Source organism: Chanodichthys erythropterus, chromosome 2 (assembly GCF_024489055.1).
Source record: "Chanodichthys erythropterus isolate Z2021 chromosome 2, ASM2448905v1, whole genome shotgun sequence".
NCBI lineage: Eukaryota > Metazoa > Chordata > Actinopteri > Cypriniformes > Xenocyprididae > Chanodichthys > Chanodichthys erythropterus.
Window position 1 is genome coordinate 15,864,603 of NC_090222.1, and position 17,581 is coordinate 15,882,183.

A 17,581-nucleotide genomic window follows, 5' to 3' on the forward strand; every position below is an offset into this window, starting at 1 on the left:
TGAGATCAAGTCATATAACATGGTAACAAAAATACCTCTTTTTCATTTTACTATTATAAATTGATCTTGCAGTAGATGAAAAGCATGAGAAAAATAAGTATGAACTTGGTATGCACCAAAATACAATATAGCTACTGTCAATTACAGTAAAAGTAAATTCAGCATCCTCTGCACATTTGGCTAAATTTCATTACAGTACAGTACTATAGCAGTGTATTGGTCTTCTGACACAAGACTATCCCTAGGCAATCATTTCTCTACGCTGCAACAAATACAGTATTGTCACGTAAATAATGACGGATGCAATAGCAAGTTAATCTCTTTATTTAAGAGCTTCACACACAGATGGTCAGTCACAGATAACACAACGAACACAGCAGGAGAGTGGTGACGCAGGGACCTCGATGGGCGATGAGAGTCCAGATGAATGGTGACTGGTGAAGTGCGTCCGTGAAACAGTGCCGTGTAATCCGTGGGTGAAATCCAGAGAACAATCCAAACAAGGAACCAGGAAACAACGACGAGAATCCAGTCCAAGGAACAAACAACACGAGCAACACGAGACAACAACACCAGGACTCCAAACAACGATCTGACAAACATGAGACGAAAGACAAGGCGTTATAAAGGCAGGTGTAATTGCAAACAGCTGCCGCTGATCAGATAATCAGCGGCGACGCCCACACAAACAATCAGGTGACACACTACAGAACACACAGACACCAGAATGAGACAGCGGATTCATGAACCGTGACAGTACCCTCCCTCCTAGGAACACCTCACGGCGTTCCCAGAGCTCCTTACCTGTCGATTGTAATCATCGATGAGGGAGTGATCCAGGATGTCCCTGGCAGGAACCCAACTTCTCTCCTCCGGACCGTAACCTTCCCAGTCCACCAAGTACTGGAATCCGCGTCCCCTCCGCCTAGAGTCCAGAATGCGATTGACCGAATAAGTAGGTTCCCCATCTACGAGTCGCGGCGGTGGAGGAACCGGAGTAGGCGGATTAAGATGAGAGTGAAAAACGGGTTTAATTTTGGAAACATGAAAGGCGGGATGAATCCTCCTGTACGCTGGAGGTAATTTGAGTCGGACTGCCACCGGACTAATGATTTTGGTGACAGGGAACGGGCCTATGAATTTAGGAGCTAATTTATTGGCAACGGAGCGGAGCGGAATGTTCTTAGTAGAAAGCCACACTTTTTGACCAACGACGTATACGGGAGGCTTCGACCGGTGGCGATCAGTCTTAGCCTTGGTGCGCGCCCTCACCTGCAGCAGAGTCTCACGGGCTCTGTTCCAAGTGCGGTGGCACCTCTGGACAAAGGCGTGAGCGGAGGGGACCGCGACTTCAGATTCCAGACTGGGAAACACAGGTGGCTGGTAACCTATACTACATTCAAACGGAGAGAGGCCCGTCGAAGACACTGGTAATGAATTATGTGCGTACTCAATCATAGAGAGTTGTTGGCTCCAGGAGGAAGGATTCTTGGACGCCAAACATCGCAACATTCGCTCCAAATCCTGGTTGGCTCTCTCGGTCTGCCCATTGGTCTGGGGATGGAACCCAGAGGAAAGACTGACAGTCGCCCCCAGCAGTCTACAAAACTCTTGCCAAAATTTGGACACAAATTGGGGACCCCTGTCGGACACCACATCTATCGGGAGGCCATGTAACCGAAAAATGTGGTCTACGACGGTAACCGCTGTCTCCTTAGCAGAGGGTAATTTAGTTAAGGGAACAAAATGAGTCGCCTTCGAGAACCGGTCCACCACGGTCAAAACGACCGTGTACCCCTGGGAGGGTGGGAGGGCGGTAACGAAATCTAGCGCAATGTGGGACCAAGGTCTCGAAGGGACAGACAGCGGTTGGAGTAACCCATCTGGAGGTCGATTGGAAGTCTTGCCAGTGGCGCAAACCGAGCAAGCCAAAACAAAACTGCGAATGTCACGAGCCATAGCTGGCCACCAGAATCGTTGCTTAACCAAAAACCTGGTCCGATTAACCCCTGGATGACAAGCCACGTTGGAACAATGACCCCATTTGATAACGCAGGACCTTAACTTCTCCGGTACAAACAAACGGCTCGGTGGGCATCCGGGCGGAGGCGTTACCCCTTCTAAGGCCGACAGGACCTTCGATTCGACCTCCCATGTAAGAGTGGAGACCACTAATGTCTCGGGAAGAATACACTCGGGAGTAGACGGGCGTTCGGAAGGATCAAAAATGCGAGATAAAGAATCGGGCTTGATGTTTTTGGAGCCCGGGCGGTACGATAGGGAAAAATCAAAACGTCCGAAAAAAGTGCCCACCGAGCCTGCCTGGAGTTAAGTCTTTTAGCCGATCGAATATACTCAAGGTTCTTATGATCTGTCCATACGATAAAGGGTACCCCCGAACCCTCCAACCAATGACGCCACTCTTCCAACGCTAATTTGACTGCCAACAACTCTCTATTACCAATGTCATAGTTGCGTTCGGCTGGAGATAAACGATGGGAAAAATACGCGCAAGGATGCATCTTATCGTCCGTGGGAGAACGCTGGGATAGTACTGCACCTACCCCCACCTCTGACGCGTCGACCTCCACCACGAACTGACGCAAAGGATCAGGGGCAATGAGAATGGGAGCCGAAACGAAGCGACTCTTCAGTTTGGCAAATGCAGCTTCCGCTGCATCCGACCACCTGAAGGTCGTTCTGGGGGAGGTCAAGGCGGTCAGAGGCGCGGCTAGTTGGCTGAAGTTGCGAATAAAACGCCGGTAAAAATTGGCGAATCCCAGAAACCTCTGTAGGGCCTTACGGGAATCTGGACTTGGCCAATCCACCACAGCCTTAACCTTGTCAGGATCCATGCGAACTCCCTCAGACGAGACGATGTACCCTAGAAAAGAAACAGACTGTGCGTGAAACTCGCATTTCTCCGCCTTGACAAAAAGCCCATTCTCTAACAGACGCTGAAGCACTCGTCTGACGTGTTGAACATGTTCCTGGAGAGACGAGGAAAATATCAATATGTCATCCAGGTAGACATAAATGAACTGATCGCCCATGTCTCTCAACACGTCATTGACGAGTGCCTGGAAGACCGCTGGACTGTTGGACAGCCCGAAGGGCATGACCAAGTATTCAAAGTGTCCTCTAGGGGTGTTACCGGGGTAGACTTACCGGGTACTAAATCTATGGCACAGTCATAGGGACGATGCGGAGGGAGAGAAGCAGCCCGGGACTTACTGAACACTTCCCTCAGGTCTTGATACTCTGCGGGCACGTTAGACAAATCCACCGCCTCCTCCTGTAACACAGAAACAGACACAGTGGGACAAGCAGACAACAGACAAGAACTGTGACAAAGAGTGCTCCACTCGGTGATGGTGTGCTGCTGCCAGTCAATCCGAGGGTTGTGTTTGGTGAGCCAGGGGTGTCCGAGAACGATAGGTGCCTGAGGTGAGTCCATGAGGAGAAACTGAATGTCTTCATTGTGATTGCCAGAGGAGATGAGAGTAACGTAGTCCGTAGAGTGAGAGATGCTGGGAAGTCGTTGTCCATTGAGTGCGTCGACAGTGATCAGGCGGGTGAGTGGGATGATGGGTAAACTGTTAAGTTGTGCAAAGTTGGTGTCCATGAAGTTCCCCTCAGCCCCGGAGTCGATGAGTGCCTGGCAGGTGATGTTGTGAGTCGCCCATCTCAGTCTTACCGGGAGGAGGGTGGATGGTGAGGACTTCTCGGCGGAGATCCCACCCGATAGTAGCCTCAGATTTACTACCGGGCTTGATCTTTTACTGGGCAAGACCTGAGGAAGTGACCTGATGCTCCGCAGTAGAGACATAAGCCTTGGGATCTCCGCCTTTCTCTCTCCTCCCGGGAAAGCCGAGCTCTCCCTACCTGCATGGGTTCGGGATCTATAGAGGAGCCGACCGTGTCCGCTGTATTGGCCAACCGGCCCTCCGCTCCATGAGGCTTAGCGTTAGCAGATTCTAGACGTTCCAGCCTCTGAAGTCGAGCATCCACTCGCAGCGCGAGATCGATGAGTCCGTTGAGTGTCTGAGGAAGATCCAAGACATAGATCTCTCGATGGACACGGTCGGCCAACCCATGCAGGAACACATCCCACTGCGCCTCCTCGTTCCAGCGGCACTCCGCCGCAAGAGTGCGAAACTCGATGGAATATTCTGCGACCGTGCGGTTACCCTGCTTGAGTTCGGTGAGTTGTCGGGCAGCGTCCTTGCCAGCCACCGCACGGTCGAACACTCTCCTCATCTCGGCGGCGAGTGCCTGGAACGAGGCGCAGCATGGATCCTGGTTCTCCCACACCGCCGTTCCCCACAATGCTGCCTTCCCTGTCAGGAGCGTGATCACAAAAGCCACCTTGGATTTCTCCATCTCGAAGGTGCGTGGCTGCAACGAGAAATGCAAGGAACACTTGTTCAAGAACGCTCTACAAAAGTTCGGCTCACCGGCATAAGTCTGAGGAACCGGAAGGCGTGGTTCTGGCTGATCCCACCGCTCCAGCGGCGTGGGGGGAATCGGCGGTGGGGTTGGCGCAGTGGGAGCTCGAAGCTGTTGAAGTTGCTGGGAGAGCTCAGACACCTGCGTCACCAGCGCTTGAACAGCGCGTCCGGTGGAAGAGATACTCTCCTGCTGTTGGTCCATGCGGGAAATGCTGTGGTTGATGAACTCCGTCAAAGCTGCTGAGCTTGCTGCATCCATGGTTGGTCAGATCGTTCTGTCACGTAAATAATGACGGATGCAATAGCAAGTTAATCTCTTTATTTAAGAGCTTCACACACAGATGGTCAGTCACAGATAACACAACGAACACAGCAGGAGAGTGGTGACGCAGGGACCTCGATGGGCGATGAGAGTCCAGATGAATGGTGACTGGTGAAGTGCGTCCGTGAAACAGTGCCGTGTAATCCGTGGGTGAAATCCAGAGAACAATCCAAACAAGGAACCAGGAAACAACGACGAGAATCCAGTCCAAGGAACAAACAACACGAGCAACACGAGACAACAACACCAGGACTCCAAACAACGATCTGACAAACATGAGACGAAAGACAAGGCGTTATAAAGGCAGGTGTAATTGCAAACAGCTGCCGCTGATCAGATAATCAGCGGCGACGCCCACACAAACAATCAGGTGACACACTACAGAACACACAGACACCAGAATGAGACAGCGGATTCATGAACCGTGACAGTACCCTCCCTCCTAGGAACACCTCACGGCGTTCCCAGAGCTCCTTACCTGTCGATTGTAATCATCGATGAGGGAGTGATCCAGGATGTCCCTGGCAGGAACCCAACTTCTCTCCTCCGGACCGTAACCTTCCCAGTCCACCAAGTACTGGAATCCGCGTCCCCTCCGCCTAGAGTCCAGAATGCGATTGACCGAATAAGTAGGTTCCCCATCTACGAGTCGCGGCGGTGGAGGAACCGGAGTAGGCGGATTAAGATGAGAGTGAAAAACGGGTTTAATTTTGGAAACATGAAAGGCGGGATGAATCCTCCTGTACGCTGGAGGTAATTTGAGTCGGACTGCCACCGGACTAATGATTTTGGTGACAGGGAACGGGCCTATGAATTTAGGAGCTAATTTATTGGCAACGGAGCGGAGCGGAATGTTCTTAGTAGAAAGCCACACTTTTTGACCAACGACGTATACGGGAGGCTTCGACCGGTGGCGATCAGTCTTAGCCTTGGTGCGCGCCCTCACCTGCAGCAGAGTCTCACGGGCTCTGTTCCAAGTGCGGTGGCACCTCTGGACAAAGGCGTGAGCGGAGGGGACCGCGACTTCAGATTCCAGACTGGGAAACACAGGTGGCTGGTAACCTATACTACATTCAAACGGAGAGAGGCCCGTCGAAGACACTGGTAATGAATTATGTGCGTACTCAATCATAGAGAGTTGTTGGCTCCAGGAGGAAGGATTCTTGGACGCCAAACATCGCAACATTCGCTCCAAATCCTGGTTGGCTCTCTCGGTCTGCCCATTGGTCTGGGGATGGAACCCAGAGGAAAGACTGACAGTCGCCCCCAGCAGTCTACAAAACTCTTGCCAAAATTTGGACACAAATTGGGGACCCCTGTCGGACACCACATCTATCGGGAGGCCATGTAACCGAAAAATGTGGTCTACGACGGTAACCGCTGTCTCCTTAGCAGAGGGTAATTTAGTTAAGGGAACAAAATGAGTCGCCTTCGAGAACCGGTCCACCACGGTCAAAACGACCGTGTACCCCTGGGAGGGTGGGAGGGCGGTAACGAAATCTAGCGCAATGTGGGACCAAGGTCTCGAAGGGACAGACAGCGGTTGGAGTAACCCATCTGGAGGTCGATTGGAAGTCTTGCCAGTGGCGCAAACCGAGCAAGCCAAAACAAAACTGCGAATGTCACGAGCCATAGCTGGCCACCAGAATCGTTGCTTAACCAAAAACCTGGTCCGATTAACCCCTGGATGACAAGCCACGTTGGAACAATGACCCCATTTGATAACGCAGGACCTTAACTTCTCCGGTACAAACAAACGGCTCGGTGGGCATCCGGGCGGAGGCGTTACCCCTTCTAAGGCCGACAGGACCTTCGATTCGACCTCCCATGTAAGAGTGGAGACCACTAATGTCTCGGGAAGAATACACTCGGGAGTAGACGGGCGTTCGGAAGGATCAAAAATGCGAGATAAAGAATCGGGCTTGATGTTTTTGGAGCCCGGGCGGTACGATAGGGAAAAATCAAAACGTCCGAAAAAAAGTGCCCACCGAGCCTGCCTGGAGTTAAGTCTTTTAGCCGATCGAATATACTCAAGGTTCTTATGATCTGTCCATACGATAAAGGGTACCCCCGAACCCTCCAACCAATGACGCCACTCTTCCAACGCTAATTTGACTGCCAACAACTCTCTATTACCAATGTCATAGTTGCGTTCGGCTGGAGATAAACGATGGGAAAAATACGCGCAAGGATGCATCTTATCGTCCGTGGGAGAACGCTGGGATAGTACTGCACCTACCCCCACCTCTGACGCGTCGACCTCCACCACGAACTGACGCAAAGGATCAGGGGCAATGAGAATGGGAGCCGAAACGAAGCGACTCTTCAGTTTGGCAAATGCAGCTTCCGCTGCATCCGACCACCTGAAGGTCGTTCTGGGGGAGGTCAAGGCGGTCAGAGGCGCGGCTAGTTGGCTGAAGTTGCGAATAAAACGCCGGTAAAAATTGGCGAATCCCAGAAACCTCTGTAGGGCCTTACGGGAATCTGGACTTGGCCAATCCACCACAGCCTTAACCTTGTCAGGATCCATGCGAACTCCCTCAGACGAGACGATGTACCCTAGAAAAGAAACAGACTGTGCGTGAAACTCGCATTTCTCCGCCTTGACAAAAAGCCCATTCTCTAACAGACGCTGAAGCACTCGTCTGACGTGTTGAACATGTTCCTGGAGAGACGAGGAAAATATCAATATGTCATCCAGGTAGACATAAATGAACTGATCGCCCATGTCTCTCAACACGTCATTGACGAGTGCCTGGAAGACCGCTGGACTGTTGGACAGCCCGAAGGGCATGACCAAGTATTCAAAGTGTCCTCTAGGGGTGTTACCGGGGTAGACTTACCGGGTACTAAATCTATGGCACAGTCATAGGGACGATGCGGAGGGAGAGAAGCAGCCCGGGACTTACTGAACACTTCCCTCAGGTCTTGATACTCTGCGGGCACGTTAGACAAATCCACCGCCTCCTCCTGTAACACAGAAACAGACACAGTGGGACAAGCAGACAACAGACAAGAACTGTGACAAAGAGTGCTCCACTCGGTGATGGTGTGCTGCTGCCAGTCAATCCGAGGGTTGTGTTTGGTGAGCCAGGGGTGTCCGAGAACGATAGGTGCCTGAGGTGAGTCCATGAGGAGAAACTGAATGTCTTCATTGTGATTGCCAGAGGAGATGAGAGTAACGTAGTCCGTAGAGTGAGAGATGCTGGGAAGTCGTTGTCCATTGAGTGCGTCGACAGTGATCAGGCGGGTGAGTGGGATGATGGGTAAACTGTTAAGTTGTGCAAAGTTGGTGTCCATGAAGTTCCCCTCAGCCCCGGAGTCGATGAGTGCCTGGCAGGTGATGTTGTGAGTCGCCCATCTCAGTCTTACCGGGAGGAGGGTGGATGGTGAGGACTTCTCGGCGGAGATCCCACCCGATAGTAGCCTCAGATTTACTACCGGGCTTGATCTTTTACTGGGCAAGACCTGAGGAAGTGACCTGATGCTCCGCAGTAGAGACATAAGCCTTGGGATCTCCGCCTTTCTCTCTCCTCCCGGGAAAGCCGAGCTCTCCCTACCTGCATGGGTTCGGGATCTATAGAGGAGCCGACCGTGTCCGCTGTATTGGCCAACCGGCCCTCCGCTCCATGAGGCTTAGCGTTAGCAGATTCTAGACGTTCCAGCCTCTGAAGTCGAGCATCCACTCGCAGCGCGAGATCGATGAGTCCGTTGAGTGTCTGAGGAAGATCCAAGACATAGATCTCTCGATGGACACGGTCGGCCAACCCATGCAGGAACACATCCCACTGCGCCTCCTCGTTCCAGCGGCACTCCGCCGCAAGAGTGCGAAACTCGATGGAATATTCTGCGACCGTGCGGTTACCCTGCTTGAGTTCGGTGAGTTGTCGGGCAGCGTCCTTGCCAGCCACCGCACGGTCGAACACTCTCCTCATCTCGGCGGCGAGTGCCTGGAACGAGGCGCAGCATGGATCCTGGTTCTCCCACACCGCCGTTCCCCACAATGCTGCCTTCCCTGTCAGGAGCGTGATCACAAAAGCCACCTTGGATTTCTCCATCTCGAAGGTGCGTGGCTGCAACGAGAAATGCAAGGAACACTTGTTCAAGAACGCTCTACAAAAGTTCGGCTCACCGGCATAAGTCTGAGGAACCGGAAGGCGTGGTTCTGGCTGATCCCACCGCTCCAGCGGCGTGGGGGGAATCGGCGGTGGGGTTGGCGCAGTGGGAGCTCGAAGCTGTTGAAGTTGCTGGGAGAGCTCAGACACCTGCGTCACCAGCGCTTGAACAGCGCGTCCGGTGGAAGAGATACTCTCCTGCTGTTGGTCCATGCGGGAAATGCTGTGGTTGATGAACTCCGTCAAAGCTGCTGAGCTTGCTGCATCCATGGTTGGTCAGATCGTTCTGTCACGTAAATAATGACGGATGCAATAGCAAGTTAATCTCTTTATTTAAGAGCTTCACACACAGATGGTCAGTCACAGATAACACAACGAACACAGCAGGAGAGTGGTGACGCAGGGACCTCGATGGGCGATGAGAGTCCAGATGAATGGTGACTGGTGAAGTGCGTCCGTGAAACAGTGCCGTGTAATCCGTGGGTGAAATCCAGAGAACAATCCAAACAAGGAACCAGGAAACAACGACGAGAATCCAGTCCAAGGAACAAACAACACGAGCAACACGAGACAACAACACCAGGACTCCAAACAACGATCTGACAAACATGAGACGAAAGACAAGGCGTTATAAAGGCAGGTGTAATTGCAAACAGCTGCCGCTGATCAGATAATCAGCGGCGACGCCCACACAAACAATCAGGTGACACACTACAGAACACACAGACACCAGAATGAGACAGCGGATTCATGAACCGTGACAAGTATAGGCTACATATAACAAATGGCTACAAAGTGTGCTGTGTAAGTTTAAAACCCCTGTAAATTATTCATTCAGCTCTCTCAGATTTTGAATGGTGTGTCATCAGTTTTGCTACCTAATGTTGTCATTGTTAAACGTTTTGAGAAATGTGTCTGTTTTGATAACTGAATCACCTATAATGTGTTAGCAATCGAGAAAAGCTAAAATACGTTTAGATATTACCCCAACTCTGCTATTAGTTTCTGTGATCGGGATCTCCGTATTGATTTCATGTCATTGGTTCGTCGGATGGCAAAAATATCTTTATCCATGATGAAAGTGGAGCGGGCGGTTGCTGAATCAGCTCGCCAAAAAAAATACGAAAATCTCAGACATATTCGGATGGGACTACATTTCTCACAGGATTTCTAGCCGGGAAGCAGTAATTTTCCGATTCACGTACAAATATGTGAAAAAAATCGTAAGTGAACTTGGCTGCGCTGTGTTTCTGACTCTCAAAGAATCGGTTCATAAGAGTCATTTGTTAATGAAGCACACTGGGCGCGCTGCGTGCGCGTGAAACCATCATGCACAGTTTATTGAAAGACGTGTTTTCTTGCCATTACTTTGCGTTACTCAATTTTTTTTAGTTATCATATTGAAGCGCCGCTCCAGTGCTTGAAACACTGCTTACATATTATATTCTATGATAATTTGGGGGTGGCAAAGCTTTTTCTTAGGGGGGCAGATGTCACCCCGTGCCACCCCGGTAGATCCGCCCCTGTCCACGCATCCGGCCTCTTTGGCGCCCCTAGCGAGATTGCGCCCTTAGCATTTGCCTATACTGCCTATATAACGGGCCGGCTCTGCTTCATTCGGTGGGCAGTATTACTTTTGGTTTGCTCAATGTAATTCACAGAATTCGTAAAAAATATGTTGTCACCCAAAACTTAGTGACTTTTTTTGTCACGTCTGTAACGCTGTATATTTTCCTCATCTAAAATATAAAACAGCTGTATAGTCTGACATTTTTCTAATGTCTGGACTCCTTTAGTAAGGGATTATGAATATATAAATAGACGGTTCATGTTGCTATTAAATGCATTCTTAGAGCTTTTATATTTCAAGTTTTGACTCCAAATGTCACGTCCATAACGCTGGAATTGCCCACCAATTAAATAATGGTAAGTTATTAAGAAGAAGCACAAATTAGCAAGCAAAAGAGTCCATTTATTAAAATCAAAGGCAGAAGACAATATAAGAACAATTACACTTAAAGCAGAACTAAAGTAGTTAATCCTTGTGCTCTCAGTAATATTTGCATACTTGTCTAAATAGAAACACACTACGGAAAATTAAAAGGAAGTTATCAAACACCATAAGTAAAAGTTCACTAAATACCTGTACTCAAAAAGATGTTCTCCAATTTCCCACACTTAATCTGGAACAAAATTTCAGAAGTTGAGGGATGATATGACAGGAATGGTTGTTACAGTTGAAAGAAAAAGCATTTGTCTCATCTCATATTTTCTAAAAAGCAACAAAGATTTAAATCCAGAGATCCTAAACTATTATAACAGACAAAGCTATCACAGAGACAATCAAATTAAGGTGAGATTTTTTTTAATATTACACAATTTAATTTCCTGATGTTTCATCAGTGAAATGTCTGAATTCATGATTATTTAAAAAAACACTCTGACAATCCCAAATGAAGAAACAATGTCAAATAATAAAAATGTTAAAATGTTTCTCAATAGTAGTAAGAGCGTGATGTTAAAGAAAAACAAAGCTTAAAACTGAAATATATTATCATCTGGTGTTTACCAATATAAAACTGGAAAATAAGCAATTCTTTAGTACATGCTTTCAGTAGAATGATGCCTCCTCTTCCTCACTAAATCCAGCTTGAACAGCCTCTTGAATACTCTTGATTTCTTCTGGAGGAGCAGGGGGTAGAATGGCAAGCAACTCTCGATCGATCCTTTCAAGTCTTGCAGTGCTCTTCCTGTCAAACTCCTCTTTATTCTTCAGGACAAGCCTTAAGATGCCTTTTTGAGCCTCATCACATGAGTTCTGGAGCTGTTGTCGCTCATGCTCGAATTCTGGCTTACTCTTATCCATGGCCATAAGTTTGCCCAGTGAACTGACACGGTCCATCAGGTACTTGTTGGAAACATCTGTGTATGTTCCAGAGATCATATGCACCAGACCAGCAATGTTACAGGCTTGGAAGGCTTGAGTGTACAGCAGATCTTTTGAGAAGAGCTTTGCATTGTAGGAGAGCTTTTGTGTTTTCTCGGATGTTGAGACAAAGTTTTTGAGAGTTATGCTCAGGCTTGTTTTTATAATGTTAGAAACCATCTGAAAGAAGCGAACCATCTTCTCCCATTGCTCCTTCACTCTCCCCATGGCATCCATTCCTTTGACCAGCATCTCTATGGTAGTTTTGAAGTCAATCTCTTTCAGTTCACAGTTTCTCATAGTGACCAGGATATCAGTTAGTTCCTTCTGGTTCTTCTCTAGGTTCTCCATACACTTCTCATAGGTCTCTCTTGTCTTGTTCATCTGAACTCGGGTCTGCTCTATGGCGAATCGTGCATTCTCCGTGGCCCTCTGTGAAGGACTCGTGTTCTCTGACTTTTTTTCTTCTTTTTGCATCATTGGTAGTTTTGGAGAAATGGCTGGAGAATTTGTGATGTCTTTGCTTTTGCTGTCAAAAATATGAGCTAATTTGTTTAGATCCAAGACCTCCTGTATTATGCTTTTTTCATTGTCACATTTGCCATCTGGTGCATATTTTGCCAGCTGGTTGCATATGCTCATGCCCTTATTGCATAAATTCTGAGCTTGTATTTTTGCTGGGCAATCAGAAATATTCTTTAAAGTTTCATCAATTCTTTCAAACTGTTTTGTTATGAAATCCGTTTTTGTATTTTTGTGCTTCTGATCATACAGATTTGTCCAGGCAATGGCATCTACCTCACTATTCACATTCATTAGTTGCTGGATATTTTGTGCACAATTTAAAATTTCAGCCGACTTACTATATATGCTTATATCATCTACCACATCTCTTTGACTTTCTATGTGGCTCTGACCTTTAATGTGGCTCACAGCATTAGCTATCATACTTGCTGGAGAACTCAACATTTTCATTGGCTGAGTAACAGCAGTTGTCAGTCCAGTAACCAGATCTTTACAGCTCTGAGCTATTCCTCCCACAAAATCCATGCCAATCATTTCCCATCCACTAGGGAGAGAATCCAGAGCTTTCTTGTAGCTTTCATGAGCCTCATCCAGTTGCTTCTCCATGGCACTCACTGCCTTCTCAGTCCTTTTCTTGGCTTCTTGAGCTGACTGCTCCCTCAGTTTGCTCTCTTCCAGTTTCTTCTTGATTGCTTCCATCTCTTCCCCATAGAAGTGCTCTGCATTCACACAAGCTTCTAGCAGCTCCTGGATGATACTGATGACATCAGTGAAACGCTTTTCAGTTGCATCAGACAACCGCAGACATTCATCTGCAATGACTCTGATATTCTCCAGCTGATCAGGAAGATGTGCTGTGACAACTTCATCATCACCTTGGAACAGAATCTTCACAGATGCCTTCATGTATTGTGGAACTTGGGCAGTATGGAGGCGAATCTGATCCATGCTCTTATGGGCCTCATTAAATGCCCACCAACCAGAGTTACACACTTGCATGAGGCAAGCACGAAAGGAATCAGGGTATTTGATGAATTTGTAGCCATTTTTAGGAGTATTTTTATTGATAGAGAAATCGGTTGAGGACGAGATGAAAACCAGCTCTCCCAGGATGGCTATAGATAGAGGTGCTGGAGTAAGATACTCTTCCCAGTTGGCATAGGGTTGCATTATAAGCTGGGTTTGGTTCCTCATGTCCTCAGCAGTGCTAAGACTTTGAGTAGATTTTGAGATTGCAGAATTCATGATTTTCTTGTTCCTGTTCAAAAGATGAAATTTGAAAATAAATGTCCTGAGGGAATATCACTTTGTAGTTAGTATTTTACACTTGGCAGCATTCTTCACAAATTTTATTATAACAAAATTTAATGACAAAATTAAGACAAAACAAAAATGACAGTGATATATTTGCCAGTGATATGTTACCAGTTCTGCTATTCAGCCCTCCACAAGTCCTGTCACATACAGTACAGTCCAAAAGTTTGGAACCACTAAGATTTTTAATGTTTTTAAAAGAAGTTTCGTCTGCTCAAGGCTACATTTATTTAATTAAAAATACAGTAAAAACAGTAATATTGTGAAATATTATTACAATTTAAAATAACTGTTTTCTATTTGAATATATTTCACAAAGTAATTTATTCCTGTGATGGCAAAGCTGAATTTTCAGCATCATTACTCCAGTCTTCAGTGTCACATGATCCTTCAGAAATCATTCTAATATGCTGATCTGCTGCTCAAGAAACATTTAATGTGTACAATTGTACAAAATATTTGTGTACAATATTTTTTTTTCAGGATTATTTGATGAAAAGAAAGTTCAAAAGAACAGTGTTTATCTGAAATCGAATCTATTGTAACATTATAAATGTCTTTACTGCCACTTTTGATTGATTTAATGCATCCTTGCTGAATAAAAGTATTCATTTCTTTAATTTCTTTTAAAAAAAATAAAAATAAAAATTCTTACTGACCCCAAACTTTTGAACGGTAGTGTATAATGCTACAGAAGCTTTGTATTTCAGATAAATGCTGTTCTTTTGAACTTTCTATTCATCAAAGGATCCTGAAAAAAAAAGTACACAACTGTTTTCAACATTGAAAATAATCATAAATGTTTCTTGAGCAGCAGATCAGCATATTAGAATGATTTCTGAAGGATCATGTGACACTGAAGACTGGAGTAATGAATGTGAAAATTCAGCTTTGCCATCACAGGAATAAATTACTTTGTCAAATATATTTAAATAGTACACAGTTATTTTAAATTGTAATAATATTTCACAATATTACTGTTTTTTACTGTATATTTAATTAAATAAATGTAGCCTTGGTGAGCAGACGAAACTTCTTTTAAAAACATTAAAAATCTTAGTGGTTCCAAACTTTTGGACTGTACTATATATATTACATTTTAAAATTTTATTAAATAGATCCCTATAGTTTAAAGTATGTGGCTTTAAACAGTGTGTTGGTTTTTATTAACATATGACCTCATCGGACTGAACAGAAGTAATGAACTGGAGAAGATTTCCATATCAACGTAGGCGGAGCACCAGAGCATACCTACCTATTACATAAACACCCAATAGGGGCTGGCTGCAGCCTGAGGGGGCAAGTGAAGCTCCACTCAAGGGCGGAAATACGTCACCTCCACTAGAGGAGCTAGCTACAGCTTTGGCCACTGGGCATGCCCACATCAATATTGCATCATTTAATTACTGTATTTGCATTATTGTAATGGTAGGTTTGGGGTTAGGATAGGTGTAGATGTTAATAAAACACAAATCAATATTGTGTCATTTAATTACTATATTTGCATTATTGTAAGGGTAGGTTTAGGGTTGGGATAGGTGTAGACGTTAGTAAAACACAAGTGTAAGTGACGTATGTCCTGTTTGAGAGTGGGGCTCCACTCGCTTATGGTTTGCAGCCAGACCCTTCTCTAAACACCAGCATGGACCAATGGTAGTCTGAAGGTTTTTGCCAGCTGCAGCTAATGTTTTCGTATAGTTCACTTTGGCAAACTATTTTAAACTCTCAAAATGGTGTCACATTAATTTGACGTCAACAAATGTCATTTCATAGTTTTTACGTGATGTCAGACCATTATGACATTATGACCATTATCACACCAACAGCCACCTGGAGGGTAAAACAAGGCTTTCCTCCATTGCCCACCAGTCATTTTTACCAGGTTTGTACTAAGTATTGTAGTAAGAGAGTAATATTAAAAAACCAAAGTCAATATACTCCTTATTGATGATGCATAGTACAGGCAAGCAGAAGAATCCAGATTATAAACGCAGCATGCAGTTTCTCTTTAAGCATTTTTTTTTTTCAATTGAAAACCATTATAAAGTAAATGCTTAGCCATTTAACACATTGAGCTCATATTCTAACTTTAAACATGCAATTGAACATTCACATATGTATCTGCTTGTTTAAAGGCAGTACATTGATTTAGAATGGTGATTAACTGTCAGGAACTACTTGTGCATTGCACTGTTTGAAGGCACACCTTACAGGCAGTCAGAATCAAGTATATATTCTGCACAACTATAATTATTCTAAATAAATACATATTGATCTAATGGGATTAAGACATAAATTCATTAAATGAGTACCCCAGCCATAAATTACAATTAAATTGTTGTATTTTAAAGCCAGCATGTGTAGTCCTATTTAATTGATTTATTATTCCACTTTATATTGACTGTTTTTAGCTACTGTGTATTAACATTATTGTGTAGCTACATACCCTACCCCTTAACTCAACCTTCAACCTAATCATATAACAAAAACGGTCTCTAACCTTAAAACCTCAATTCCGCCTCAATAGCAGCTAATCTGATTTGCAATACAACATATACACAATAAATATTGTAGCTAACATTTTTTTTTTTTTTTTTATGTAAGTAGTTAGACACCTAATATAAAGTTGGACCTGATTTGATATGTTATATATCTTATTATACTTATTGTATAAGTAATTTTGTACAATTGCCTTACCTTGTTTGAAAGTGAGAAGCGTTTTGTGTCAAGTTAAGGTCTCTTAATGGTAGAATTAATGCATGCCTCTGTTTTTATGGCTATCTGAAAGGGGCGGAGGTGGAAGATGAGGACTTGGGGAGGAGAAACTAGAATGATAACTTAGATACTCTAGATATCTTAATGCTATTAATATTGTTCCCAGAATAAAAATGAAAACTGTATGTAGATGGCAACAAAATCCTACTTTTCTCATAAGCTAGTAGGGGGTAAGAGAGTGTGGCGTGATAGTGATAGTTTTAAAATTTTTTGAGCATGTTGAAAATGACATACTTTCAGTAATGTTTTGCATCATATGTCATTGTTTTCCAGCAAGTGTTTTATTTATTTCAGTTTTAGAGTTTGGAGTTTTACATTATAGCTGAATAATTTCCAGCTAGTTGCACATTTTCATTTTGTAAAGACAAAAAATGCAATAAACAAAAATTCATCATTATGATCATTAAAAAAATTGTCAGTAAAAATATGACAAAGTAAAAGTGGACATTGAGAAACTCAACTTAGCCATGGAGCATCCCAATTCTATTCTCAATGACAAAAGCTAGATTTGATGAGCATTTCTGAAAATGAAGTCACAAAAGAAATATCTGAAATATCTCAAGCATTTGACTCCATTTGATGCTGATTCAGATTCAAATTGTATATTTCAGTTATAATGTCCATTGTTCTGTCTGGAAGATGGGGTAAAATCTTTCTGTGAAAGCGTCAGCCACCACTGAGAACTACCACTGTAGAATCCTCGGTCACCATCCACTAGGGGTGTCAAAATTAATCGTTTCTACGGTGCATCGCGATGCAGACGAGGACGATTCGGTTTCGGTTCAGTAATAGCCCATAACCGGTTATAATCGTTATAATGTACTGACGCATTTCTGACGTCAGCACCGCGTGCTTAGTCGCGGCATACAAATGGCAGAGGGAGGCGAAACGCCTGAGCGTGCAATAAAAAAATGCTCCAACCACTTTAAAAGCCAACATTTGGGCACATTTCGGCTTTTATCAACAACACGGTAAGCCCGACCTTGACAAGACACACGCTGTGTGCAAATCATGTCACGCAAAAATAAAATATGCAGGGGGTAATACTAATACCACCAACATGAGAAACCACGTCAGTCGTTTTCACCCCGAGCTGCAAACGCCTGTCAGTGCCATTGTGGATCCAGCTCAGCCAAAAATTGATCAACTTATA

General features: G+C 45.2%; 1 protein-coding gene across 2 annotated transcripts; it reads right to left on the minus strand.

The window, feature by feature from the left end:
- Nucleotides 1–11,016: 11,016 nt before the first annotated feature.
- LOC137025244 (uncharacterized) lies at nucleotides 11,017–16,372 on the minus strand. Of its 2 annotated transcripts, none has more exons than XM_067393267.1 (2): nucleotides 16,351–16,372; nucleotides 11,017–13,597 (listed from the first exon to the last, which is right to left on the minus strand). In XM_067393267.1, the coding sequence occupies exon 2, from the start codon at nucleotides 13,582–13,584 to the stop codon at nucleotides 11,500–11,502; it is 2,085 nt and encodes a 694-aa protein (XP_067249368.1). In that variant the 5' UTR covers nucleotides 13,585–13,597; nucleotides 16,351–16,372; the 3' UTR covers nucleotides 11,017–11,499. The 2 variants fall into 2 exon arrangements, with proteins under 2 accessions (XP_067249368.1, XP_067249372.1); XM_067393271.1 differs by lacking the exon at nucleotides 16,351–16,372 and adding an exon at nucleotides 14,313–14,399.
- Nucleotides 16,373–17,581: the final 1,209 nt, after the last annotated feature.

Bases quoted from the DNA above. Each gene is read 5' to 3' on its own strand.
- LOC137025244 (XM_067393267.1), bottom strand. From the start codon at position 13,584: ATGAATTCTGCAATCTCAAAATCTACTCAAAGTCTTAGCACTGCTGAG.